A 25,991-nucleotide genomic window follows, 5' to 3' on the forward strand; every position below is an offset into this window, starting at 1 on the left:
TTGACGGGACCTCGGAGGTGGCCAAAGCGTCAGGTCAACCGAGAGAGCCCCACAACCTGGATGCCCTCCACCCCGCTTCTTGCCCGCTGGCACTTCCTCGGGAAATCCGTTCTGCCAGATCCCGCGTTTTTGCAGCCCGGGCCCCCTGTCGCACACCAGAAAATTACCGTGCACATTTCTCAAAATCGCCGTCGCCCGCCATCAGCGAGTCGCCCATTTGGAGATCAAAGTCTAGCACCCCCTTCTAAGCAGTCAAGATGTCTAAGCGCACGAAGAAGGTCGGCATCTCCGGCAAGGTAAGTAATCGAAACCGTTCCCAAATTCTTCACTGGCGTGGTTATGGCCGACCGCTGACTCTTGCGATATAGTACGGCACAAGGTTCGTGGCCAATATCTCCTAGATTGTCTCCCCGATTTGCCCTCCGGATTTCAGTGTTCTCGGTGCCCGATCGGTCGTCTGAATGGAGCCTCGTCTGGACGGAAACTGCTGGCCTGGGTGTTGTGGACGATGCATGCAGGTTGGGGTGCATTCTGGGAACCCTTAGGCAAATGGGAAACCTGCACTCAGCTTGCAGAGGTCTGGAGACAGGAGACGACAGTGCTGGCTCCAACCGCCAACGGAATGCGTCGTCCTCTAGCTCTTTCCATAGAGCTAGCACCCAGCGCTAGCACTCCGGAGGCTCTGCGGTGAGGAGATCCGAAATCGATCGGACTGCCATGTGGAGGGCTGCAACGGAGGAAATATGGAAGTTCGACAGATGCTAACAGCAAAGCTAGATACGGTGCCTCGCTCCGTAAGCTGGTAAAGAGTAAGTCGGAAAAGTTGATCATCGCGAGAGTTCGCTTCAATTACTAACTGTACCACAGAGCAGGAAGTTTCCCAGCACGCCAGATACACTTGCAGTATGTGCCCATCCGACGACAGACACTCGCCACTGTAGTGCAAAGAGCTGCCGTCAATATGCACAAAGCGCCCTCCCGAGAACATATACTGACGTCGGCTCTTTGAATAGCATTCTGCGGCAAGAACACTGTTCGGCGGTCGGCGGTCGGCATCTGGTCCTGCAAGTCCTGCAAGAAGACCATGGCGGGCGGTGCCTACTCTCTCTCGTGAGTTTACCTTGGTTAACCCCCCACACCGGACACGCGTAAGCCTGACCGACATTTTAGGACTCCTGCTGCGGCTGCTATGCGGTCAACCCTCCGCCGTCTCCGCGAGATCACCGAGGTGTAGAGGCAAGGGAAAGGGCGTGTTTCTGCTTCTGGGTTTGGTGTCATGGAAAAGGGCAACGGAGGTTCTGCGATACACTTTCAGCCGTTGGGAACGGCTGGTCGATCAATGACAATTCTTTAAGCAACGACGAGTCCACGGTCTCGTTTCACGGCGTCGCTTGTATGATGTGGACGGGGAACCGAACCGGCACCGCGGCTCCCCATTACGACATTAGCTGGGGAGAGGCATCGCGGTTGCCGAGTTCTAGACCTTGCGGCTGCCTAAATGAACCATGACACTTTATCTCTACTCGTTTGCTCTGGATGTGCTCTCTCTCAGTAAAAACCCGCTGTGTCGACGGGCTATGGCGTCGTACACACCTTGCTTCCCTCCGGCCCTGCCATGTCATGTCGCAGTGTCCCAAGGTAAGTAGATCTGTAACTTATAAAGCTGGCACCTAAGTTCAAGAACCCACATGGACCTTTTGCTCCAGCAGCTCCATGTAGGCCTCTGTCTACGCGGCCATCAATGACGATGACGTCTCGCAAGCCAAGAGGCTGTTGCACAAGTGACCGACGGACGCCATGAACGACCATTGAGGTCAGCAACTATGAGATATACATCATAAATCTAGTTTGAGTGGCCTATGATAATCAACTGCACCAGCGTCGTACCTTGGAGGTAGGTCGCTCTTCGTAGGCCCTCATACCGTAAGTCACCCCCGTGAAGCTCCGTTCCATATAAAAGATGACTAGCATGTGAGCCCTGGTCAGCTTCTCCAAAATACTACCTGACAGCATCTCAAGTTCTCAACGGTCAGAGTCACAAGGCTACATCCCGCTGGTATCATTGCCTGGCGTCTGACTTGTCGCCATGCCACCAAATCCAAATGCACCTATCCGATCTTCTTGCCCCAGCTCGGCGTAACCAGCTGCCCACAAATCATAGTCCTCCCATGCCTTGTCCGTTAGCTACATCGTAGCTCCGCGATCAAGAAGAAGCTTGACAACTGCTTCCTGGACCCCCAAGGCGGCTTCGACAGCCCAGCTAAGTGGTGTCCGGCCATTCTTATCCGCTGTGTTTATCGCGGCACCTCGATCAAGAAGAAGCCTCAAGACTGACTCGTATCCGTGCCTTGCAGCCCAGCTAAGCGGTGTCAGGCCATCCGTATCCGCTGCTTCGATCGCGGCACCTCGATCAAGAAGAAGCCTCAAGACTGACTCGTATCCGTGCCTTGCAGCCCAGCTAAGCGGTGTCAGGCCATCCGTATCTGCTGCTTCGATCGCGGCACCCCGATCAAGAAGAAGCCTCACGACTGCCTCGTAGCCGTTAGCGGCAGCCCGGCTAAGCAGTGTCCGGCCGGTGGCATCCGTCGCGTCTCCTTTAGCGCCGTGGTCAAGGAGAAGCTTGATAATGGTCCCGCTGCGATTTTGGATAGCTAGGAAAAGCGGTGAATGCCCATTTACGTCTGAAAGTTCGATTGAGGCGCCACGATCAAGAAGAAGCCGTACAACTGCCTCGTGGCCACCCCCGATAGCCAGGCCAAGTGGTGTCTTGCCAGTCCCGTCCGACATATCTATTGGAGCGCCGTGGTCGAGAAGAAGCTTGATAATGGCCTCATGGCCACTTTCGACGGCTAGGCTAAGCGGTATTCGGCCGGCGGCATCCGTCGCGTCTCCTTTAGCGCCGTGGTCAAGGAGAAGCTTGACAATGGTCTCGCTGCGATTTTGGATAGCTAGGAAAAGCGGTGAAAGCCCATATACGTCTAAAGGTTCGATTGAGGCGCCACGATCAAGAAGAAGCTTCACAACTGCCTCGTGGCCACCCTTGATAGCCAGGCTAAGCGGTGTCTTGCCAGTCCTATCCGACATGTCTATTGGAGCGCCGTGGTCGAGAAGAAGCTCGACAACATGATCCTGGCCAGCAGTAGCGGCTTTGTGGAGGAAGAGTTGGTCCTCCAGCCTCGATTTCAGATCGAGGGTGACTGCACCGGTTCCCAAAGCAAAGCCTATAAGCACTGTATCTCCTCTTTTTGCCAGGCAGTGTAGAAGATTTGTACGTCGCGGAAACGAGAATTCGCGGCTGATGGCCGTATTATCCTTGTTTGGCTCCCACTCAATGGCACGCGGACAGCTTCGTCCATGATATTGTTCCAGGGCTTCCAGCATGGCTGTGACTGCTTCGTGACTACCGCATGCCAATGCTGCAAGTATTGGCGGTCCGTACCGCTCATCTTCGATGTCAAAGGCGTGCTGATTCTGGTCGTGAATGTGGATTAAAGCAGGAAGATTCTGTTCTGCGAGAAGATAGAGAAGGCTTGGTGCTGACTTGTGTCGGCGGTTGTCGTACGTAGCGCAAATGTTGCCTAGGGAGATCAATCTTGCGAGCGTAAGCTCACGGAGGAAATTGACCTGGCAGATTCCAGCGGCTTGTGCTGTGTCGGCATGCCATAAGACCATCTCCACAGCATACTGAAGGAAGGGAAAGACTTCCGCCGTCTTCTGTCGGAGTTCCTTGCCTTCCGCGGAGGAAGCTTTAGGCAAGGGATCGGCAATGTCGAGATGCGAAGTGATGTCGGTCGCCGTGATGTAGGCGGCGCAGTGCTGCTTCAAAAGATCATGACTCTGGCCTTCGAATGTCGTCCCAAGGTCTGACCAAAGGACACTCAGCCCTTTCTCCTTCAGGAGGAAGTCTCTGACCGATTCGTGGATGAACTGGACTGTGGGGATCTTGGATTTGGTCATCTCGGCGAGACCCTTTGACGAGTTCAAAACGAACCTTTCGATCGTATCCGGAGGCAGCTCACGCGGATCGTAGGCCGAAATATCTGCGGGATCCGTCCCCGAGAGAATGGCAAAGTAGAGCTCGGTTGGCTTGAGAGGCCTTCGGGCGAAGAGGACCCACTGGATACACAGAAGGAGTTCGTGTCTGTTTCTTTGATCGCGGGTCAGAATGTCGCGGAACAATTCATGGAGGTCGGCAGGTATCGTTTTGAGAGTCCGTTGAAGATGGTGTGGCCCACGACCTTCATCGTGCTCCTGGTTGAGGATTCCTACCACAAGCACCACCCACATGAAGACCCCGGCAGACTTATCTTGCAGATCTTGCCGTATCCTCCCGGCGAGAGCAGTCTGGCCAATACGCAGCTCACTGTTGATGTAGTCGGTAATGTCCTGGTCGTGACCCTCCTGACCTTCCAGGATGAACTCGAGCCCCTTCGAGATCGTGATGTAAGGGTAGTGCCGACTCGAGAACAGGACCCGAAATTTGATTCCGAGGGGAATCGCAAGGTCACCCAGACGCTGAAAGAAGGCCACCATATCCCGCACCTCAGCTTGGTCGCATTCGTCCAAGGCATCAATGAAACATGCCACGGCGCAATCTGCAAGCGACTGGACAGCCTGTTGAAACAGGTCCTTCAAAGTTTCGATGCTCCAGGCGTACGTACTGCTGACGTTCCAGCTTGCGAACCCGAGGATGGCGAAGACATCCTGGAGACGGGGCACCCGTTCGAGCAGCTGCAGCAGCAGGGATCGGTACATGCCAGCCGTGGATTTCTCCAAGTCGACCCCCCTCGCATTGAAGAAGAAGGAGATCACGGTTGTGTCCTTCATGGACCTTCGAGCATTGGCAAGAGCGAACTTCATCAGCGTAGACTTCCCAGTTCCAGGCTTTCCTTTTAACCACAGAAATCCATGGTGATCGGCGAGTTTCTTCGGGTCGAGCCAGTCAAGATACTCTGGCTTCCTCAGAAGCCACTTGCAGGTTTTGCTGTGGGCGGTCTTGATGGACATCCAGCGGGCGTCGACTTGGTCGAACCGGAGCGAATCGAGCAGGGCCTGTTGCTGTTCCTTGCTGAGAACCTCGGTCATCGGGACCTTCACCGGTGTTTCGTGCTCGAGCCGCACTGAGTTTGTGATGTGGCTGACCGCGGCTGCTACCTTCTTGAACTCAGGGTCATCGTACCCCGTAAAGCGACACATATCCATGTGGTTCCTTTGGATGTGCTGTGTCGTTTCCACCTCGGGAAGGTTAAGGTATGATGATGCATCTTCGACAACCTTTTCACATTTTAGTCGGGAGGACACATGTTGGCGCTGTTACAACATACCTTTTCGCCGCCCAAGTATTGGATACCGATCGCCTCCTGAAAAGAGTAGATCGTCCAATTCTGCTTCCTGACAACTGGGCCAAACTCATCCCGCAGTTCCCTAAGACGTTCACTCGACGGCAGAAGAGTAGCGACTACCTGTTCGTTGACTTGAAAGCCTGCAGCCTTGATGAGCTTTTCCGCAACACGCTGCAGGAATCCGCGAGGATCGGCGCCGCCATGAGGCGTGCCAAAAAAGATGATCCCCACTGTGGAATCGAAGACGGATCGGAACAGAGGGCGAGATTGGCAGTTGGCTGATCGCCGTAGTGTTTCCTTAACAAGTATGCCCCCTAGACTATGGACAATAAACAGAAGCGGTCGCGTATCGTCCGAGCGACGGTTGGCTTCCAACTCCACCAGGAAATCCCAAGCCATCTCGTAGACGCTGCTCTTGTTTCCAGGATGGGCAAGAGAATGCGTCACTCGGGTGTCGTATCCATACGTCAGAACTCGTGCGTGTGGCAGGACCGTTGGAAGAAGGTCCCTTGGCCAGTACACTGAGGGGTTGCTGCTCCGGCTTCGAGGCAAAGGGAAGGACATCAGCTTGAGTCTCTTGACTGGCCGTTCCGATATATTTTCGCCGTCTTCGGAAGCCGGACACTGGTGGGTTGACCGTGGATCGCCTTTCGGGTGAGTCCATGTCCGCTCAGGATGGCCGGTGAATCCATGGACGAAGACGACGCTATGATGCCATTAGATCGAAGACACGTTGTTGAGAGACGTAGATCATCATATACTCAAGTGAGGACTTCTCGGGCTCGAACAAGACGGTCAACCCGGTCGGGTGCACTGGTTCATGACATGAACAACCCATCTCCCATTGCCGCCAGCTGCCTCCAGGCTGATTGCAATTCCTTGGAATCAACAGGGGCGGCTTCTGAAGCTCTTTGAAAAGAAAACACTCAAATCGGAGTCGAGGGGTGTCTGGTGCAACTGCAACGGGTGGTGCGATGTGTCTAGGCTTCAAGTTCCATGCAGAGCACCTCGATGCCCGACGACCAACATCAACTGAAGGGTGAACACAAGGAGCCAGGAACCGGAAAAACAGGCACTCTGCCCTGATAAGGTACGGTGGTACACCTAAGGTACTTAGGCCTCAAAGACTTGCACTATAACCCGGGCATAAGCTGTAACGTGCAATGTAGCCCGAGTCAGCTTGATGCATGAAAGCACTGCCACTGCGCCCTCCCACCCAATCATGGTTATGCAGATCAAAGAACGAGGAACAGTCCCGTCGAGTACTGTACTACCGTCAACAGTCTTCTGCATCTCGGCCCGCGAAGCAAAGCGAGCGCTCCGCGGCCGGACAGAACAATGCTGTGTATAAGTTGAGCTCATCCGCCAGGGCGTGGAGTTTGAGAGATCAGACGCGGCCGCGAGGGGCGGCGCATACTAGCAGTGCTCGGCGGCAGCCTCGCTGCCGGCGGGATGGGGAACCTGCAAAGGTCACTTGAAGGAGATTCTGATGGCGTCGAGAATATCATGCGTAGTGGATGCCTTGACCGTGGAGAATACGTGACCGGCGTGTGGGGGGATGAGTCAGGAGGCAGCAGGAAGTTGAAGATGAGAATGAACTTGGGGGGTTGTCCGGTGCGAGAGCAACAGTCAACAAATTTACCGTACCTTGTCGGCCCTGGGGGATAAAACTGCTACTTGGTGCTAGTATCTCACATCCCTCTGAACTCTGACGTTGTCTTCTCAGAGCATGTATAACGACCTGGAACTTGAACCAAAGAAGTCGTGTCGGGTCAGCTGGTCCCGGAAATGCTCGCCGGGCTGGCGTGTGGCTCCATTGTCACTGCTTCAACCCCTGCTCTAAACGTGAACATTGATTGGATGGCGCCCTGGAGCTGCGCTAACACGGCACGAAGCAAAAAGGGCAGAGGGCACCTTTCTGAATGCCAGCTGCAGCATGTCTTTTCCTCTTTTCACTTTCCTACTTCTATTTCCACAGCGCAGAGTTCGCCCCTCTCCAACTTGGGAAGCTGTGACTTGTTTCGCGCTGGACCCTAGCACACCACTTCCACCGGCTTGTGAACCGCTGCTTACCTGCACCACAACCCACTCTCATACTCATACCCACATTGACCTCAGGAACAACCGCACTACCTACCTAGCTATTGCAACCAACTCCATATAAGCATCACAGCTCCGCACATCACAACAACCTAGAACATTTGGAACAGCAGAATGCTTTAATTCACACTCCTGGAAGACCACCACGCATCAATACGGCTGGCGAATCCAGGACGATACTACGGATACCATCGAGACAATTCTATGATTTCAGGACGCCCCCTCTGTCTGAACCTGACATTTCGTTGCTTTTACATCAGCCATGGCTGATCAGTGCATCGTCTGTCTGGAGCCCCTGGACATCGAGCCCGGCACGACCCCGCCGGCCCCTGTACAACAGCTGAAGGAGCAAGAAGAACAACTCGCCATTGACGACTCCGGTGCACTCCCGAAGACAAACGAAGTTGCTGAACCGCAGCACTCCAACCATGACAATGTAGCGCTGATCGAAGTCTGCGGCCACATGCTTCATGACAACTGTCTCCGGGAGTGGACCGAGAAGGCCAACAGCTGTCCCATCTGCCGCCAGACCTTCCATGTTTTCAACGTCTACGACAAGATTGGAGGTGAGTTCACCACCCCAGCCCGGTGCAACTGTCTTCCGGGGGGGGGGCATTGTTAGCTAATGTGTATGTATATGATTGCAGGTAAATTCTTGTCCACCCGCCGCGTCGAGGACAAGAAGCAGGTACCCGAGTTCGACCCGAGGGCATGGGCCGACGAGCCCCCCGAAGAGCCAGATCTTCCCAGCAGTCGCTGCCCCGTGTGCAATTCGAGCGGAGACGAGGAGGTGTTACTCCTTTGCGATGGCTGCGACGCAGCGTATCATACGCACTGTATCGACCTCGACGGCGTCCCAAGCGGGCCCTGGTTCTGCATGGAGTGCGTGGACGCCTTTGGACCGGACATCATTGAGCCTGTCGACATCATAAGGAGGGAGGGTGGCCGCCTTGGCCCGCGCTATTACTTCCCGCGTACACAGGCCAGCATGCGACGTGCTAGACAACGAGCTCGGTCAGATGAATGGCAAGGAGCATGGGGCCGCATCACAGGCCGCATCTGGGATGCACTTGAACTGGACCTAGATTATCAGGACGATGAAGATTCAGTGGTTTTCGAGGGCCTACGCCGGTCACAGCAGTTGCAGGAGCAGGAACGGCGAGAGCATGAGCGCTGGCAACAGCGCTTGAACATCGCCAGCCGGCTGGGTGCTCGTGAGGTCTTTGCAAACAGCATGCCTCAGTTTGTTGCTCGTCCCCTGCCACCGCAACAGTCCCGGGAGGAACGGCTCGCCTGGGGTGCTTTGGAGAAAGCCAGAGAGATGGAGTCACGAAAGCGCAAATCAAGATCCGCGACAGCTGAGCCGAACGAGGAGGCACATCACGAGCCGGAGAGGAAGCTCAAGCGACCCCGCACGAGACGCTTGCCCCCTCAAAATGGTGAATCCTCGTCATCTGCAGCTAGGGATGCTGAACCATCGACCCGGCAAGAACAGGGGAGTCATTCGACTGCATCAACCGAGGCGCAACCCTCGTTCCTGGCTTCGCTGCTCAAGGAGGTCGAGATGAGCACGCCATCGGATGAGGAGACTCTCAGAAACATCTTTGGTCCTATTCCAAGTGTTAATGACGCTCCATCGCCGGCTCGCTCACCCTCCGTCCACAGACAAGGGTCAATCACACCGCCAACGCACCGCGCAAGCTCACCCCAGATGACGCTGAGTTCACACATTGCCCCCAGATACCCGCCGCCGAACTATTCGCCGACAAGGGGGTCATCGTCGAACTCGGTACAGCATTCCCGATCATCCTCACCACAGAGACCTGCTCCGCAAGAAGGCAAGTCCTCTGCCGACAACAGCGACGCTGAACATCGCGGCCGCCGCAGACAACAACAGCCTGGCCACCACAGCGTACTGGAACTCAGGCAGCCACAGCCTCGACGGACGGAGAATCATGCACTACCTAGGTCGCAAAACACGTCTCCTGCTCGAAGTCCACTGCCCCTCGAGGTGAAGGAGAGCATCAGTCGAATTGTGCGAAGCGCGTTGAAACCGCACTGGCGCTCCAGCAAACTGACCGCGGAGCAATACGAATCCATCAACCGCGAAATCTCTCGCAAGATCTATGAAGAAGTAGAGGATCCAGGGGCGGTCAACGAGGAGTTGAAACAAGGCTGGGAAAGGAGAGTGACCCAAGAGGTGGCACGTGCCGTTGCCTCGTTGAAGGCTTGATCGAACTATCCCGTATATCCCCACTTTCACAACGGAGCACATTACAGCATGGCTGGCACAACATGGCGCACATTGCATGGTCATATGGCATATGTGGTTATGCTCGGGGTGGTGGTTTACAAACGACGTTTCTTATTTCGGCGGGGCATCGGAACAGTGGCGTTTCATGGCATCGGGACTGACTGGATGATCTGGTGCAGGGGGGCGGCAATGGAATCTGGTTAGAATACCCCGGCGGGCGAGATTTGGATGGCTGGGTCGGATGGGATAGGACTATAACGGGCGCCAGCGGTTCACATGTTGCTATCCGGTCATTTCTGTCCTTCAGCTGGGTTATCTGGTCTCTTTTCTCCCCTCTGTGTTATCGGCGTTGAAAGCGGAGCTTGAGCATTTGAGTTAGATTTAGCCCTAGGTATTTCTGGTGAACATGCATGCTGGCAGGCGCGCAGGTTGGCTTCCTGGTGTTTTGGCATGGAGCAGGTTGGTCTGTGAACGGCCTAGAGTGGATCGCTGGTTGTTTTGGTGTACATTACCATTGGATTACTGAAGGTCCTGGTGTGCTTGATGGCCACCGAGACGGGTTCGGAACAATGATATTGGCACCGCTCTACCTCCGATTCCATCAACTTATCCGTACCAGACGAACATTCAAGGGTGAGTCGCTACCACTTTATACCGCTGCTGATCGCAAGGCTGGCGTTGATCAGACCTTTCCAAGATCCACAGCAATATCATGGGTGTCCTAGCTGTACAATCGATACTCACTTTCTGTCAGTGTTGCTATCTATAACCAGCTAACTGGTTATGCGCATTGGACAAGGTTCATGCTGTCTGGCGACACCACGACGAGGTGCTGGCACGGGGAATTCACATCAATCGCGGTTGTCGATCGGGATGTCCTTCCCCGACTCGGACACAGTTTTGCGAACGATGAAGCGTTGAGGTGTGCCGTAACGAGGAAATTGCGGTGCACAATCCTCGGCTGAGGGGCGGAGTTTGTAGAATCTCGGGAAAAGGAGAGGCGAGGTGACACAGAAGCTACGAACGGGGGAGATAATAAAGGAAGGAGGGCTTATTAGGGGCCCGAACAGCAGGACACTACTGCTCGGTCCGGCGCGCTCTCGACATCTCTTGAAAATCCGTGGGAGGGAATAAATCTCACGCCATGTCGTATTCATAACCCGCAGCGCGTCTCCATGGTAAACAACCTCTGGCTGGTAGACCGATGTAGAGATTGACGGATGGGCATACATTGTTGCCTGTCAACGAGGGATCTTGACTCTTGACGGATCATAACTTTCTCCTGCCAGCCAGTCTTGAAGCGGCGCGGTGAGCATCACCTCGTTCATCCGTGACTCCTTTCCGCCTCAGGAGACTCACAAGAGGTAGGTCAGAAGAAGCCGACATGAGCACACACAACGGCGCTTCAGTTTCAATGATTTATGGGGAGACCGAGATATATCAACATCCTGAGCAGTGGCTTCTCATGCCACCTGCTTGAAATGGCCAATGGCCATAGACCAGTTCCTTTACATGTAGGATTTGAAGTCAAAATCGGCAGTCTAAGCATGGCAAAATGTGAGCAGCAACTATCTAACAGCAACCCGGTAGAAAATGGCCTCTCGGCGCAGGCACCGCTAGCGAATCAGCTGCTACATCTGTCTGGGCACCGGTAAATGATCAGGACGTTTTGGAGGTGAGAAACAGGTCTTGATGATAAGGATTGGTGCCGTGGTGAGAGAAAAGGAAAAGAGAGAAGTTTTGGCACTTGGCCGACAAAAAAGTCAACCATAGAGCTGGGAGAGGGTCCGTGCGCCACAGCCGGCGCTAGCTCTAGTAAGGAAGGCGGTGTAAGCTTCGGAATCAAACGAGACGGAAAAGTGGATCTCCGCTCCGGACATGGAAAAAGTTCACGGCTTTGGATGTCGCGAGCAGACGTTAAGAGAGACCCTGGGTCACATATCGAGAGTAGCCCCGGACGGCGTTGGCACTCGAGCAAGTCACAACGCCATGATGTCAGCGCCGGGTAGAGGGTCAGCCCTGCTGAGGAGTGAGTGGTCCTCCTAGACAAACTACGAAACCCAATTGATTCAAAGAAAAAAGCTGACCTCACTTCCGCAAAAAGGCTCGAGTAGAGTCTGCGCCCAGTGCGCTCGCACAACACCAAGGAGAACAACAACAGCTCCAAGTCCGAGACAGCCCTTACCAGTTCTCCCCTTACCTTTAGTTAGCGGCCGATATTATGCCGCCGAAGCCGCCTCCGCCTCTGCATCCTCATCACCAACAGCCCCCGCGCCCCCACCCCCCGTAACCACCTCCTCCTCCGAGACCGAGACCGAGAGCGCAACGGCGACGGACCCGCTCCGGTACAAGATCAAATCCTCCCTCATACTCACGCGGCCGCCGCTGCTCACGCGGGAACAGACGCCGTTCGAGTCGGCTTTCTACCTCTACCAGAAGCGGCTCAACGAGCGGCTAACGGCGCCGTTCTGCTCCAAGTTCTACTTCAAGCAGGACACGGCAGCCGATCTGGACTGGCGCATCAAGTTGCGCGAGCGCCACGGCGTGCCGGCCAAGGACATCGGTCGGTACAACCCGCGCGGCCGCACGGCGTGGAACGACGAGGTGCTCGTGGGCAGCAAGACGTCGGACCCGCAGGAGGTGGTCGACCGGCTGCTGGCCGACGCCGAGGTACGCGTCAGCGAGGACGGCGAGCCTATCGCCCCCGAGGAGCGGGTGCCCGTGGAGCGGCCCATGCCGAGGCGGACCGAGGCGGACGAGAAGAACGACGTACGGCGGCTGGATCGGAAGCTGGACCGCACGCTGTACCTGGTCGTGAGGAAGGGCGAGGGCGAGGATGCCGTGTGGGAGTTCCCCGGCGCGATCGTGCCGACGCAGGAGACGCTGCATGAGGTGGGTAATCCGGCGTTTGCTTGTCCTTTTTTTCCTCTGTGCTCTTCTGCATGTAGAGTGTGCCCGCGACTGACTTTCCTCTTCTCTCGCCAGACGGCCGCTCGTGCCCTCGCGGAAGCGGCCGGCGTCAATATGAACACGTGGATCGTCGGGCGTGTGCCCGTTGCTCACCACATCGTCAAGCCCGTGTTCCGCGAGGACGGCAAGGTCGCGGAGCGCGGCCTGAAGGTGTTCTTCCTCAAGGGCCGCATCATGGCCGGCCAGGCCGACCTCAGCGGTAACAAGCACGGCCTGACCAACTTCAAGTGGCTCACACATGAAGAGCTTAAGGAGGTGCTGCCAAACGACTACTACCACAGCGTGCGGGGCATGTTTGAGCTCAGGTAGACAGCGGCGTGAGCAGTCTCGCCGGAAAGCGAGACGGCTAAGCCCGACAAGGCATAGCAAGTTATGGCGACTATCTCGCCCTGCTTGTTCTGTATTGTAATCTAGAAATGTACCTTATGTATACAACATGGTGAACTCACGGCCTGGTCTTGGCCATGGCTCAGCTGTCTTGCTGCTGTCGGTACGGATGGTTTGTGAACGACAAGCTGTCACAGCTACGCCTGAAGATCCTTTTAAGATCTCGTCAAGACCCTGAACCAAACAGATTACTCTATTATTCGGCTCGTATTCTCATACATCGGCGCAGAGTACCTAAGACAACCCATCTCCTGCCTCCCGTTCTCTCCGACCTCTTATGCCCGCGTCAGGTCCATTACCCCAGCATCCCCCAGCCAAAGCCTGTTCCCGTACCTTCTCCAAACCTCGCTGTCCCACTGCGGGATCAAGCCTATCGCGGCAAGCCTTGATCCCGGCCTCTCTCTCGCGCCGCCAGAGGTAGCAGACGGGGTCAGTCCAGGAAACAGTACGTCCTTCCCCTTCCCAAGAGGTGAAATTGGCGCTGACGCTGACGCTGAGCCATGCTGTTCCTCAGCCTTCCGTCTCTCCCTCTCCTCGTCATCCAAGCTCCACAGCAACCGGGGATTCCTCAGCGTAACCTTCCTCGCCAAACTCACAAACACAACAGCCGTCATCCAGCTGCCGAATCCAGCATCGTGCGGTACCGCCCCGCCGACACTACTCCGCGCGTCGAACCGGGGCTCGGGGGGAACGATGGGTAGTCGACCACCGCCCTGGCCGCCCACCAGCCCGTAGAGCGCTTCCAGGTTCTTGCCCGTGCGGAACCCCAGCTGGGAAGACAGATGCCTGGTGTCGACGATCCTGGGGAAATGGGCGTGGAGGTCCCTGCGGAAGGCCGTGACCTCGGTCGGGAGCGGGCACAGGAAGGTTTGGACGAGGAAGCACAGGTCCAGGAGCGGGTTGTGGCTGATGAGGACTGGGCGAGGTCCGGTCTTGATGCGGGATTCGTGGAGGCGCAGGTCGGAGCGGAGCTGGGTTGCGTGTGCTTGACTAGCTGAAGTGTTGCTGCTGCTGCCCTTGTTGGTGTGTTGGTGCGAGAGAAGGACGTCGACGGGGATGGACTGGGTGAAAGAACCGCCTACCAGGCCTTCGATTACATATCGGAAACCTGTGTTGTTTTCATTCTCTCTGTGTTAGTGGAAGACTGGCAGGTTGATGCCGGTCAAGGAGATTGAGGGTAGGGGGGTGGAGTGCGAACGATACATGCCTATTTGTCTGACTACGGCCTCACGACGGTGTCTGTACTCCCCGTCCCATAACTGCACGCCGGGATCAATTCGAGTCAGGGAACTGGGTCGGTCGCCTGTGTGCAAGAGGGGGGAGGGGAGGGGGTTCCTCACGTACGGCACGCTCCTCTGGGTCCCACTTGATGACTTGGGCAAGTGCATTGCTTCTCCTGAGAATCACAAAACAGCTAGGGAACTCAGTCCGGACTAGCCGGCGTATCACCCAAATGTGGCTCGGGAGCAGCTGCTTGGATGGTCCCTCTGGATTTGTGATGAGTAGACTGTCGCCCTTGGTGTCCTCCGTGTCAGCCAGGATGGTTCGTTCTCTCACTAAGACTTCAGTCAACCACGTACTGGTACAGGATTCGTCTCAAGCCAATCTGAGATCTCACTCCGCGTGTCGTTATAGAATTGTCTAGTCCGAGTATCGAGTGCATGGCCCGTATACGCAGCACTCTTCTGCCTGCCGTTAGACAGGTACAAGCTGTTGACCAGTTCCTCCTCTGAACGGCTCAAGTACGGAACGCCTTCTGAAAAGGCTTTCCCGAACAAAAGGTTGTTCTCCTTGAGAAGTAGGAAGCTTTGGTACGACAGAACTACCTTCCGGTCGATGAGCCCTGCCAGAGCTGCGCTGGGCGGAGTGAATTCAGGGGTTAGGTAGAAGGTGAAGGTCTGCGCCCGGTATGCTATCGTTGTGTTAGCCATCTTTTACTGGAGCAGACTGTCATCGATGTAGACAACCATTCAGCTCGCGGTCGTACGAAAGACAGGTCAAGCCGAACTGCAGGATTTGAAATGTCTTAGCGGCCTCGGCAGCAAGGTAGTAAGCTGCTGTCTCGGTATGCTCGACTGCCTTACTGCTCGAGCGTCCGGAGATCGCCGTCGTTTCCATGCTGATGGCGACATGGTCTGACAAGGCAATTGCTTCGAGTACGACGGGTAGTGTCTGCCAAAAGTTTAAGCGGTTGACGTCCATGGCACGAAAAGGTAGAGAGCCGCAGGAATGGATTGTTTTTCCTTGCAATAGTCGCAGCTACTCCCTGACACAAGGGAGTACTTAAGCTAAGGTACTTTACCTAAGGGTTGTCCCCTCCGATCTTGGAAGGTGCATTCAGGGGCGGAGGCATGGCATTGTGCCTCTGGCTCTCTGGCTTGGACTCTCCCCGTACTTCGCTGTACAAATGATGCCGGCAGTACGTACTATACGTCAACAACCAGGCAGCCTCGCAACAAAACTCATCAATAAAAAAGTGAGCAAACTTGACGAGAGAACCAGCATGTCTGAAACAAGAGGCAAGCATGCATCTACACTCACAGAAGAAGGACAGTGGATGGCAGCTCCAATGGTTGCGTGTGTATTGTACCTACCTGGGTACCTACTTCCTAAAGTCTCCTAGCACATCTGGTTCAAGGGAAAGACGTACACCAAGCCCCTTGAAGTTTAGTTGACCACAAATATGGCAAGCGAGACTATATCAACATGAGAGAGAAAGTAAAAGAGAACAGAGTAGGAGTAAAAGAGAAGACTAAACGGAAGGGGAAAAGGAGGAGAAGGAGGAGAAGAAGAAGACGAGGAGGGAGATGTCGAAATTGATGAAGTCGGGTTGCCTTAGGTGAAGAAGGACACGACGGGAAGGAATAGCAGCTGAGATGGACATGTGTGTACGGTCTTTTGCCGCCAGAATCTTGGATTCAGTTCGCACTACGGGGAGCCCGGGGGCTCGCGCTGTGCGAGCACGAGATGGGAAGGCGCGAATTGAGCAGCAGGCATAAGCAGTCCCATGAAAGAGGGTGAACCGTAAACACTGGGTTTACTGTCTGGTTTCTACGTCTGGGAAGGGCCCCGTTGACCTGAGAGAGCACCACGTCTGGCAATGCCAACAGCTGCCCCATTGGCCAACCCTCATTCATGCAGTTCTGATATACAGTAAAAGCAGTGATTAACCATGGATCCCCAACATCGTCCGAGCGTCGAAAGCGGTGCCCAAGGCGGTTCCCGGGCTGGTTCGGGTTATCTATCTGATGACTCGGATGCTTTTATCGCAGAGATAACAAAGAGAGCAGGGAAGGCAGAGAGGAAATATTGGGAGATGCCTCAGCCGCTGCGAACATTTCTCCCAATCCATCCCGAAAATGACCCATACGGGTCCAAGAGGAACGCGCAACGCATCCTGCAATCGCGGTTGCCCGCCGAGGTTGGCGGCTGGATTCGCTCCGTCGAGGGATCCTATGTATGTCGCTGCGTCCCCGGTCTTCTTGTCTTTCTTGTCTTTCTTGCCTTTCTTACCTTTCTTGCCCCGGAAGCTTATGTGATCCATCAGGGAACCGGTTTCAGATGGTTGTGGGCTCCCATGACGCTGGGCCACCCGCATCACGAAGCCCTGTTCGACGCCTCGCCGTTCAAGAAGGGCATGTACCTCCACGACGCAACGGGCCAGTGGCGGCCCGCCCGCCTCGATCGGAGCCTCGTCCCGTCGTGCCCCGTCGTCGTACCCAAGAGCGCCTGTCGCTTCGTGCTCCCCTTCTACGATCCGTGCTCGACATTCGCGACCAGGCTGGCACAGCGGGATCTCAATCCCACACTCGTCATCGACGAAGACGCCCACGCCGCGGCACTGATCTACCTGTGCGGCGTGGTCCGGCTCGGAGACAAGCAATGCCAGCGCTGCCAGAAACGGCGGATCGGGACGACGACACCGCGCGACCCCATCCCCGTGTGTGTCAGTGCGGCGCCTTACTTCCATGGCATCTGCGCGAACTGCTTCGCCAAGGGGGGCACGCTGCAGGAGAGGTTGAACCGTTGCAGTCTGTCGAAGAAAGTGGAGAAGACGGAACAAGCGAAGCTGAACCGTCTGGAAGGACCCGGGATGCTGGGAGGATCTTCCCCACCGATTGTTGGTGGGACCATCGAAGAGGTGGCGTTTGCGGAGAACCTCCTTTAGAAGAAGGGCGTACCACGTAGGAATGGCGGTCTCCCAAACACACCACCAGTAGGCCGCGCGCCGAGACCGAGCGGCCCTAGTTCCGGGTGAAATGAACGAACACAGGTTACAAGAGCAGGTAGGAGAAGCCAGACCACAGCGGATAGATTTGGCACTTGGGTAAAGTGGTTAGATAGTAGGTATCATCAGTCATTAGTAGCACAGCGAATCATCAAAGTCATCATCCACCCTCGGTGCCCGATACCTCGTGTATGTTTGCACCCCGGTTGCCGCACCGGTCCTCCTCGCCAGTCCCGGCCGCGGAGTGAACGGATTGGAGGCCGTCAACGGCGCCGCGCCCATATGCACGCCAGAGTCCCTCCGTCTCCTGAGATCTTCCCTCCCCGGCTCACGGATCTGCAGCTCTCGTGCTCCCTCCTCCTCCACAAGCCTCTCCGTTTCCCGTCGAAGCCTCTCCGCCCGAGCCCTTTCATTAGTCAAGTCCCTGTCTCGGCTTGCTCCCCCTCCATAGACGAATGCACGTCTTCTTCCCTGATAGCATGGCGCACCTCCCCGGAATTGCTCATCATACAGCTCCTCCTTCTCCTCCTCTTCTTCACGATCCAAATGGTCCAGTGGCCCCTGTCCATCATCATCATCTATCGACACTCTGAGTCGGAGCCGACCCATGTCCCTCTCTATGCCTTCCCTATCCATCCCTACCCGTGGTCGAACGTACCCGTCCTCCGGCCGCACGAGCCGGACGCCTGAGCGTGGCCGAGAGAGGACGGGAGCGGAAGCCCTGTGGGGAGAGACGGGATCCCTGATGATGCGGTCACGCCCTCGGTTCCTACTATGACACCGTCCGTGACGTCGGTCGCCATCTCTGTCGAGACTCCTACTCCGCGTCCTGTCGGGGGTCCTAGCCCTTCTTCCCCTCTCTCTGTTCCGGTCCCTCCCCTCCCGGCTCCCATGGCTGTCCCAGCTTGAGCTCCTACTTCTAGTTCTACCCCTATTCCTATTCCTGTTCCTGTTCCGATTCCGGCTCCGAGTTCTCGTCCTCCCCCTTTCCCTTTCCCTTTCCCTCGACCTCTCCAAACTTGTGCTCCTGCTCCTGCTCCTGCTTCTTCTACTCCTATCCCTGCCACGACACCGGCCCCTATTAGCATGGTCCCGATCACGTTCCCCTTCCCGGCCAAGGTGATCCCGGTGGATGACTGTCAGCGAACCCCTCGGCTCGGGCTGGGCCGCCGACCCCGTAGCGGCTGCCGCAATGCGCTCGGCCATTCTGATGGCCTCCTCGCGGCTGTCGGCGCGTCCGGCGGCATAGGCATTGTCGTAGAGTTGTTTGGGGTCGAGGGACCCGCCCGGCACCGTTGCTGTGGCTGCGGCTGTGGTGTGAGTGACCGCGGTGGCGACGGGAATCTGACTGCCCGGTGCCTGCGGCGAGATATGGTGATGGACCTGATGGTGATGTGCTGGAGGTGGCGGGATGTGTTGATGATGATGATGATGGCCTGGGGCGGGGGCCGCTTGTGTGATGGGAGCTGGGCCCCTTACTCCTCCCGTCACCGCTGCCGGATGGACTTGCACAGGTGGTGGAGACGGTGCAATTGGGATCTGGGCGGGAGTCATGGTAGCTGGCCTGGAGGGGAAAAGGCCAGGTCGCGGGATTGGAGCCAACGCTGCTTGGTGTACGACTGGTTTGTGATTAGGGCTGAACGCCGGTGGGCGCTGGTCGTGGAGGCTGGGCCGCCGCTCGTTGGAACGGTGAGGCTGGATGTGCACTGTCCCCTGGGGCTGACGGCGGCCGTCACCGGGAAAGTTGGGCGGGATGCCGTAGTGCGCTGGGCCTTCTCTGAACATTGGCTTGGGCGTGTGGGCTGTACGGAGGTGTTCATACGAGCCCTGGCTGATGTAGGAAGAAGTTGTCGATGGGGATGTGCAGACCGTGTCCTCATCCTCGTCGTCGGAAAAGCCGTCGGAGTAGACTGACTCGTCTGTTGAGCTGGGTGGGGCGCGAGTGCGCTGATGGACGTGGGGCGAGGGCCGGGGCTGGAAGGGCTGCGGCCTGCCAGTGGTGTTGCCGTGTTCTTGTGGCTTGCGCTGGATGATGGTCACAGGGGGTCCTCTATTCTGAGAATGGCCGGCCTGGGCGTGGTGGCCTGACGGACCGGGACCTCTGGCGTTGCCGGGCCTCTCGCCATGCATGTTCTGCTGTGGCGGAAGTGGGCGCGGCGGTGGATGCGGCGTTGACTGCCGAGATGGTTGCGGAGGGGGAGGAGGGGCAGCAGGCGCTGGGTACTGTGCTTCCTGCGGCCTGGCCATGGCTTGGGCGTACTGCCTGATTCTGGCCTCCCGCTGGGCCTCGTGGTGCCGTAGCATGGCGATGGCGTCAACATCCGGTCGGGGAGCCCGCTTGAAATAGGCGGTAAGACTGACGCGCTCCGTGACAGCCTGCTTGATGTCTTTCGATTTCGAAGCAGGTTGCTTGACTTGCTTTGAGACCACTCTGCGATGCTTCTCCTTTCTCCGATTCTTCTCTCTCTCCCGCTCACGCACCTTCCCCTGCTCCTTAGGCTTAACCTCAATCCGGTCGTCGAGTTGAGCCAAGGTCGTTTGAAAATATTCGTTGTCGTATTGCTTCTGCAGGTCCTCCAGCGCCATCTCGATCTGGCGTCTCTCTTCTTCGCTCAGATCCCCTTTCTTCTGCATGACGGGGATCTTCGTCCGGTTGAGTTCACGCACCATGCGTGCCGCTTCGCGCTTGGAGATGCCGCGGTCTTCGATCCGCCATGCCCGCTTCCAGGAGGGCTTGCGACGTGAGCCATCGCTGGCATAGCCGCTGTCTTCGTCGGCTCTGGTAAAGCGAAACACAAAGTACTGGGATAGCCTTTCACGGGCCTTCTCGGCCGTCAACGGTTGTTCCTTGCTGATGTCGCAGATCTTGACAGACGTGTTAGGTCGGGCCACATAAGGGGCTGTTTGTGCTGGGTATTGCTGCTGCTGCTGCTGCTGCTGCTGCTGAGGTGCCACTACCGCAGGACCCGCCCTAATGTACTGTCCAGCGGGCTGCTGAACATGGTGTTGTTGGCCACCAGCCGACTGAGTATTCATGATATTGGTTGCTTGATGACCTCCAGGGCCCGGAGATATGAACTGAAGCGGATAACGGGTAGCAGCTGGGATGTTTGGCCGCCCCTGCATGGCGATGTGGCCTTGATGTGCCTCAGGCATCTTGACGTACAGGGGGATGAAGGTGGTGAAAGGTCCTTCAGAGTCCTAAAGTTGAAAAGCCGAGCTGAGAAGGGGAAGGATACATTCCACTGCTCCTGAGGTTGGTAGCCGGCTGTCGGAGAGCGAGGAGATGGACTTATAGGGGTGGATAGCAAGGGGATGGGGTGAAATTGTCTGTGAAATTGACGAAGCACGGCCAAGTGATGGCCGAGATCTAGGAATGGTCTTCACTGCTAGGTAGGGATCGGGGGATAGCAGAGAAATCTCGGGGGAGTTTCAAGCTGGGGAATGCGGAGAAGTCCAGAAAGAGGCCAACGACATGGGAGCCGGGCAAAGTTGTTGATGTCTTATAATGTTGGCTATCCTGGCTACTCCAGAAGTTCAGGGATGTAGCCGCCCTCAGATACTAGGTATGCAACAGATGTAGGGTTACCATGAGGTGTGCATGATGCAAGAGTAGAAGCAAACAAGGGTATAAGTTAAGCCAACAAATTGGGCGCCCGACATTCGTGCCCTGGTACCACCGACGATCTGTAAGTTAGAATCGTGTCCGACGAGATCAAGCCATCGGGAGGCGACTGGATAGACAAGCATTGCCGCTAGTCCGGCTTTCTAACCGTCTGACGGAGCATCATGTGGTTTCTCAGAGCGGAACGCATCATGCAAGTCAGTCTCTTCCCCAGGTACAGGATACAATCTGAGATCCGTTCTAGTCAAAGGTCAAGTCTCGGTGACTCTCGAAGCGTGGTCGCGCCTTCCTGTTGTAGAGGGCGGACCGCTGACAGCACAGCCTTTGACGAAGCGAGCCAACATCCGAGATGGCAGCCTAAGATAGCGGTCAGGCTGCTTGCTCTGGCCGGGTAGGAGACAAGGCAACCAGGACACTCAAGCCGGGCAAAGAAGTGGCGTTCAGTGGTTCGCTAAATGCAAGCAGCAGCCTCGCGCTTCCTTTCCCCCCTCCCTTTCCTATCTGATCAGCGGTGCAATATGGCCTGAGCCTAGCTTCTCTTGTCTGTAGTTTGTTTCTCGATCTCCGATTGCTTACCTCGGTCTGCTTCCTTGAGCTCCCGTGCGGCTCTGCTTCGAGCGAGAGGACTCGGCGGCCACGCACCGCTCGTGGCGCAACACTTGTCGTCCCACCTTGCACAACGAGCCCAAGGGTGGTGCCGATAATGGGGAGTCCCAGATGCAGGTGGTTACACATGCATGATACGTCTCAGCTCCTGGACTATTGACCTCAGCACCTTGTCAGCATCGCCTCATGCATGGTCTTCAGTTATCAACCACGGAAAGTAGGAATGCCTTGATTTTCCAAAATGCGAACTGGAACTGCCCCTCAGCAGCCTCGCTGTCCCTCGGAGCTTAATTGAAGTGTGAATTGGCGTGGAGCACAGCCTCTTTGTTGCAACCTCGTAGTAACCAAGCTAGGCTGAACACCGACAGGTGCAAAAGCCCCTCACTTATTAGCCTCTAAGGGTCCAAGGTGAAAGCAGCTGCTTGACTTTCCCGCCATGCGGCTCTGGTGCTTCACCGGTTCCCCTTTTCAATCACCGGAGCCCTTGCCACCCACGTTCAAAGTAGTGTCCAGATGTAGCTGCCCGAGTAGCGTCTAGGCATTCCAATTTGGGATGCGTTGGCATATGCATGTCCAGCTCCATGCGGAGAGTGGTTCGCCTACAGCAGTACATTCCTACCTCCCTATGTACATGTACGACATTGGACTGCAGAACCTATCCCCGCTTCTCGTCGCCCTTTGCCCGGCTGCAGACTGCAGTGCATTCGCCCACTTGTCGGGCGTAGCATAGCCTTGTGCTTATGTAAATGGGGTGCTTTGCAAATGGCACGCATGAGCTATGCCTAAGGTCATACAATGACGTCCAGGCCTTTACAAGACTCGAGAGGGGCAGTCACACAGAAGTGGTGCATCAAGCTGAAGGCAGGAAGAATGTCGGAGGAGACCACGATTGAGGACGGAGCGGCGAGCTGGTGACGGCAGCTTCAAATCAGTGATTGGGCTCCCTTCCTCTATCAGCATTTGGCACTGACTCTGAGACCTTCCGAACAGCTGCTGATACGAAGCCGTTGCCTTGTTCAGTTGGGCTCCGGGTTGTTTCAGGCTGCTGGTGGCTCGAGAGCATGAACAATACCCATGTTGTTCGTGTTTACAGCCTTCATGCCATGGAGAGACGCTGCCTCGGGGCAGCCACCGACAAACTCCTAAAGGTGTATCAGGAAGAGATACTGAACCCACCCGCATCCCCAGTTACACTTCTTTGGGAGATGGAGCGAAAACCTCCCTTGACCTTTAAGTGCAGATAAGGACGGTGGCAACAAAGCAACCCCCAATAGAAACTTGCCAGCAGAAGTGTACTCGGTGTTATCAACCTTGCTGGCTATGAGAGCCTTGCCTCGGTTTACACACATCTGCTTTGTGTCGTCATCATTAAGTCGTGAGGCGTCTCATGACTCGTTTGCACAGCATCCCCTAGATAGTACCAATCTTATATCTTCCAAGCAGATTTTGTGAAGCGTCATCTGTCTTTGTGACAATATCGAAAGCCCTCACTGCTCCTTTTGGAGACCGAGAATGACGATTGACAGCCTGAATTAAAGACTACCGAGATGCCCGGCCTTTTTGGAACATGTATCACCACCATGGCTTGTATGTTGTGCACCTTTAATGGAACCCCAACCTTGGACTGTCCCAGACGTCCATCAAAAGGCCATGCGTTGGAACCCCCGGCTTCTGATCCGAGCCTCATGGCTTGATATGCCGGTTGACCTGGTGTTACTAGCAAGGGACATCACTGATCGTCACGTTTGAATAAAAGGCTCCGAGTTCAAAGTGTCTAATTGCACAGGGAATCCTAGACCTGTTCCGGATGGCCATCTAACGCCGATAATAATAACCTAAGCCTTGAACATTTTATGAACATGATGTGGTTTGCCTAACAAGCCCAATCGCACCCGTCCTTCTTAGACTTGCCGTCCTTGCAGAACTTCTTGTCACACTCATTGTCCTTCTTCGACTTGCCGTTGCTGCAGGACTTGCCATCACACTCATCATCCGACTCCTCGTCATCCGACTCGTCATCATCATCGCAAGAGTGGTCACCATCGCAGTCGTCATCAGAGTCGTCGTCCTTCTTGCCACCCTTCTGCGCACCCTTCTGAGAACCCTTCTGAGCAAACCAGTGTTTCCAACCGTCTTGCTGCTTGTCAAGGCAGAACTTGTTGTTGCCCTTGCAGTCGCCGACATTCCCCTGCTTCTTCTTGTCGGAATCACCTTGCTTCTTCTTGTCGGAACCGTCCTGCTTCTTCTTGTCGGAACGATCCTGCTTCTCACACCAGTCCTGCTCCTGGCAATCATCATCGTCCGAATCGCTATCGCAATCCTCGTCCTCGCAATCGTCCTCGCTATCGTGCTTGTCATTGTCATCGCCGTGCTTGTCACTGTCGAACTTGTCGAACCCAAATGGACAACCCTCACCATCTTTGAACTCAAAGGGCTGAGGAATCTGGGGCTCGCACGAAGCCCAGGCGAAGTTGCGCGGGGGATGGGCAGGGGCGGGGAAGACAGGAGGGAAAGCAGCAACGCCAACGACACCTTGGTGACCTTGCTGATCGTGGTGACCTTGCTGATCGTGGTGACCTTGCTGATCGTGGTGACCTTGCTGATCGTGGTGACCGTGGTGCTTGTGCTGCTTGTGCTTTCCGCCGGGATTGACGGCGGGTGGGGGGATGATGACGGTGCGAACCGTGGTGAGATGGCCCTCAAAGACCCAGCAGGAGTACAGGCTCTTGGTGTTGTGAGAACCGCTGGTGCGGCTGTACCCGTTGATTGTCAGACTGGAGCCGTTGAGGTTGATCTGGCCAATGTTGCCGTGGCCGTGGCCGATGTTGCCGTGGCCGTGGCCGATGCTGTCTTTCCCTTGGCCGATGCTGTCTTTGTTCTGACCGATGTTGCCGGCGCCCTGGCCAGTGGCGCCCTGGCCGATGCTGTCCTGGCGTGTCTTGATGTCTTGGCCGTTGTTGTTGCCTTGGTCTTTGTTGCCCTGGCCGTTGCTGATGCCCTGGCCGTTGTTGCCATGGCCATTCTTGCCCTTGCCGTCATCATCATGGAAGCCGATGAATCCGCCATTCCTGCTGTACCCGACAATCGGACGGCTCCAGGACTGAGAAAAGTCGCGGCCCTGCGGCCCGAAGAACTAACCAGCATTGTCAGTATTCGGTCCACAGTTGTGTGAACCTGTGGGGTGGTCAACTTACCCCAAATGTGTTGAGAGCGTCATTGTCTGTCGAGTCGTACTTCACGCCCCATTCCCGGGATGAAGTGATGAAGCGGTCAGGGCGCTTGGATGTTGCAGGCATGGGCCATTGCATCTTGGTCGGCAAGGACTTCCCGTCGATCTGGGTGTAGCCGGCGAATTCCCATGACGTGTTTCCGAGTGTGGCCTTGTCGGGGCCCCATCTGACCTCGACCTTGCAGTTGACAGAGTGATGAGTCTGGCCAAGCACCGGCAGGATTGCCGCCAGCTGTGCCATGGTGGGAGGGGAGTCGTCCTTGATGATGTAATTCCAGATGAAGGACCATACGTAGCCTTTGACCGTGCGGACAATGCCGACGCCGACCTGTCCGATGGGGATGTTCTTGTTCTTCTTCTTGTGGTGGTGGCCATCGTCGGCGAAAGTCCCGAGAGCTGGGATGGGGATGACCTCAGTCTCGGCGACTTCAACGAAACAAGTGACGCGATTCGAGCCGTAGGCAATCTTCGGACAGGTGTCCTTGTTCTTGTGGCCCGCATCCCCAGTCACGACAGACCAGGGGAACAAGAGCGAGGCGACGACGCCGGCCGAGAGCGCCGACTTCATTGTGACGGATGATGATGTGATGATGGCACAACAAGTCTGTGAGTGAGACGAATGGGCAAGAAAGACAAAACTGGGAATGATGGTATGTGATGAAGACCCAAAAAGAAGATGAGAATGTTGCTTGGATGCGGTGACGAAGACTGCTGCGTGATGGAAGAGGAAGAAATTCAGGAATGGGAGCAGACGGGAAGTCCGAGGCTTATAATGCCCACCCAGCAGGACACGCACTCCTTCCGTGGCAGAATTGCAAGATCGGGAAGGGCAGGCTCAGGCAGGAGAGTGGCGCCAGCAGCCTGCCTAGACGTTCAAGACGGGAAGGTGCACCAAGACATCGAAGGAAGTCTCGGGCTCGTGAGCCCCCGAGCTTGCCTGCGAAGACGGGGTGTGTCAATGGTATCTCTGCAGGAGCGCCTGCAGGTGTTCACCGTTGATGAGGTCTTTGTGCAGGAGCCCCCAACTGTCGTCGAGCTGTTGGGAAGGCGCCAGGGTAACGACGCGGCCGACGGACGGTGGAGGCAGTCGTGCGATCGCACTGGAAGGCAAGAGGTACCCAAGGGACGCCCGACGCATGATGTGCGAGACAACGACGCCGACACCGAAGGCTTTTCCCTATCACCAGATCTCTCATCAACCCATTGGAACTGTCCGTAAGATAAGGCACCCTGCCCTGACATGTTCAGTT

At 56.0% G+C, this 25,991-nt stretch overlaps 8 protein-coding genes across 8 annotated transcripts; 4 read left to right on the forward strand and 4 right to left on the reverse strand.

Annotated features, from left to right (window-relative positions):
- Positions 1–257: 257 nt before the first annotated feature.
- B0T15DRAFT_496837 (60S ribosomal protein L43) lies at positions 258–1,234 on the forward strand (the record flags this gene model as incomplete). Its single annotated transcript, XM_062867214.1, has 6 exons — positions 258–296; positions 369–379; positions 778–809; positions 868–903; positions 1,014–1,110; positions 1,171–1,234. 6 exons carry the CDS (start codon positions 258–260, stop codon positions 1,232–1,234), a joined length of 279 nt encoding a protein of 92 aa, XP_062718149.1.
- Positions 1,235–2,184: 950 nt separating this feature from the next.
- On the reverse strand, positions 2,185–5,906 carry B0T15DRAFT_487544 (uncharacterized protein; the record flags this gene model as incomplete). The annotated part of the gene is made up of 6 exons (XM_062866445.1): positions 2,185–2,635; positions 3,329–3,578; positions 3,612–5,274; positions 5,325–5,639; positions 5,670–5,756; positions 5,790–5,906. 6 exons carry the CDS (start codon positions 5,904–5,906, stop codon positions 2,185–2,187), a joined length of 2,883 nt encoding a protein of 960 aa, XP_062718150.1.
- Positions 5,907–7,542: 1,636 nt separating this feature from the next.
- On the forward strand, positions 7,543–9,891 carry B0T15DRAFT_303181 (uncharacterized protein). The gene is made up of 2 exons (XM_062863835.1): positions 7,543–8,008; positions 8,090–9,891. The coding sequence occupies exons 1-2, from the start codon at positions 7,705–7,707 to the stop codon at positions 9,673–9,675; spliced, it is 1,890 nt and encodes a 629-aa protein (XP_062718151.1). The 5' UTR covers positions 7,543–7,704; the 3' UTR covers positions 9,676–9,891.
- A 1,700-nt stretch (positions 9,892–11,591) lies between these two features.
- On the forward strand, positions 11,592–13,152 carry B0T15DRAFT_303219 (39S mitochondrial ribosomal protein L46-domain-containing protein). The gene is made up of 3 exons (XM_062863836.1): positions 11,592–11,725; positions 11,801–12,588; positions 12,682–13,152. Exons 1-3 carry the CDS (start codon positions 11,686–11,688, stop codon positions 12,973–12,975), a joined length of 1,122 nt encoding a protein of 373 aa, XP_062718152.1. The 5' UTR covers positions 11,592–11,685; the 3' UTR covers positions 12,976–13,152.
- A 176-nt stretch (positions 13,153–13,328) lies between these two features.
- Positions 13,329–15,171, reverse strand: B0T15DRAFT_562156 (ribonuclease H-like domain-containing protein; the record flags this gene model as incomplete). The annotated part of the gene is made up of 4 exons (XM_062870569.1): positions 13,329–14,114; positions 14,398–14,609; positions 14,672–14,965; positions 15,021–15,171. 4 exons carry the CDS (start codon positions 15,169–15,171, stop codon positions 13,329–13,331), a joined length of 1,443 nt encoding a protein of 480 aa, XP_062718153.1.
- Positions 15,172–15,992: 821 nt separating this feature from the next.
- Positions 15,993–17,350, forward strand: B0T15DRAFT_542768 (uncharacterized protein). The gene has a single exon (XM_062869941.1). It carries the CDS (start codon positions 16,226–16,228, stop codon positions 17,219–17,221), a length of 996 nt encoding a protein of 331 aa, XP_062718154.1. The 5' UTR covers positions 15,993–16,225; the 3' UTR covers positions 17,222–17,350.
- An 868-nt stretch (positions 17,351–18,218) lies between these two features.
- Positions 18,219–20,437, reverse strand: B0T15DRAFT_496844 (uncharacterized protein; the record flags this gene model as incomplete). Its single annotated transcript, XM_062867215.1, has 2 exons — positions 18,219–18,329; positions 18,419–20,437. 2 exons carry the CDS (start codon positions 20,435–20,437, stop codon positions 18,219–18,221), a joined length of 2,130 nt encoding a protein of 709 aa, XP_062718155.1.
- A 2,855-nt stretch (positions 20,438–23,292) lies between these two features.
- B0T15DRAFT_303283 (uncharacterized protein) lies at positions 23,293–25,524 on the reverse strand. Its single transcript, XM_062863837.1, has 2 exons — positions 24,707–25,524; positions 23,293–24,645 (listed from the first exon to the last, which is right to left on the reverse strand). Exons 1-2 carry the CDS (start codon positions 25,307–25,309, stop codon positions 23,386–23,388), a joined length of 1,863 nt encoding a protein of 620 aa, XP_062718156.1. The 5' UTR covers positions 25,310–25,524; the 3' UTR covers positions 23,293–23,385.
- Between the last annotated feature and the right edge of the window lie 467 nt (positions 25,525–25,991).

Source organism: Chaetomium strumarium (genome assembly GCF_033439665.1).
Source record: "Chaetomium strumarium strain CBS 333.67 chromosome Unknown B0T15scaffold_7, whole genome shotgun sequence".
NCBI classification, from domain to species: Eukaryota; Fungi; Ascomycota; class Sordariomycetes; order Sordariales; family Chaetomiaceae; genus Chaetomium; species Chaetomium strumarium.

Bases quoted from the DNA above. Each gene is read 5' to 3' on its own strand.
- B0T15DRAFT_303181 (XM_062863835.1), top strand. From the start codon at position 7,705: ATGGCTGATCAGTGCATCGTCTGTCTGGAGCCCCTGGACATCGAGCCC. The intron at 8,009-8,089 runs GTGAGTTCACCA...ATATGATTGCAG, and splicing joins CGTCTACGACAAGATTGGAG to GTAAATTCTTGTCCACCCGC.
- B0T15DRAFT_303219 (XM_062863836.1), top strand. From the start codon at position 11,686: ATGATGTCAGCGCCGGGTAGAGGGTCAGCCCTGCTGAGGA. The intron at 11,726-11,800 runs GTGAGTGGTCCT...TTCCGCAAAAAG, and splicing joins AGGGTCAGCCCTGCTGAGGA to GCTCGAGTAGAGTCTGCGCC. The intron at 12,589-12,681 runs GTGGGTAATCCG...TTCTCTCGCCAG, and splicing joins CGCAGGAGACGCTGCATGAG to ACGGCCGCTCGTGCCCTCGC.
- B0T15DRAFT_542768 (XM_062869941.1), top strand. From the start codon at position 16,226: ATGGATCCCCAACATCGTCCGAGCGTCGAAAGCGGTGCCCAAGGCGGT.
- B0T15DRAFT_303283 (XM_062863837.1), bottom strand. From the start codon at position 25,309: ATGAAGTCGGCGCTCTCGGCCGGCGTCGTCGCCTCGCTCTTGTTCCCC. The intron at 24,646-24,706 runs GTAAGTTGACCA...AATGCTGGTTAG, and splicing joins ACGCTCTCAACACATTTGGG to TTCTTCGGGCCGCAGGGCCG.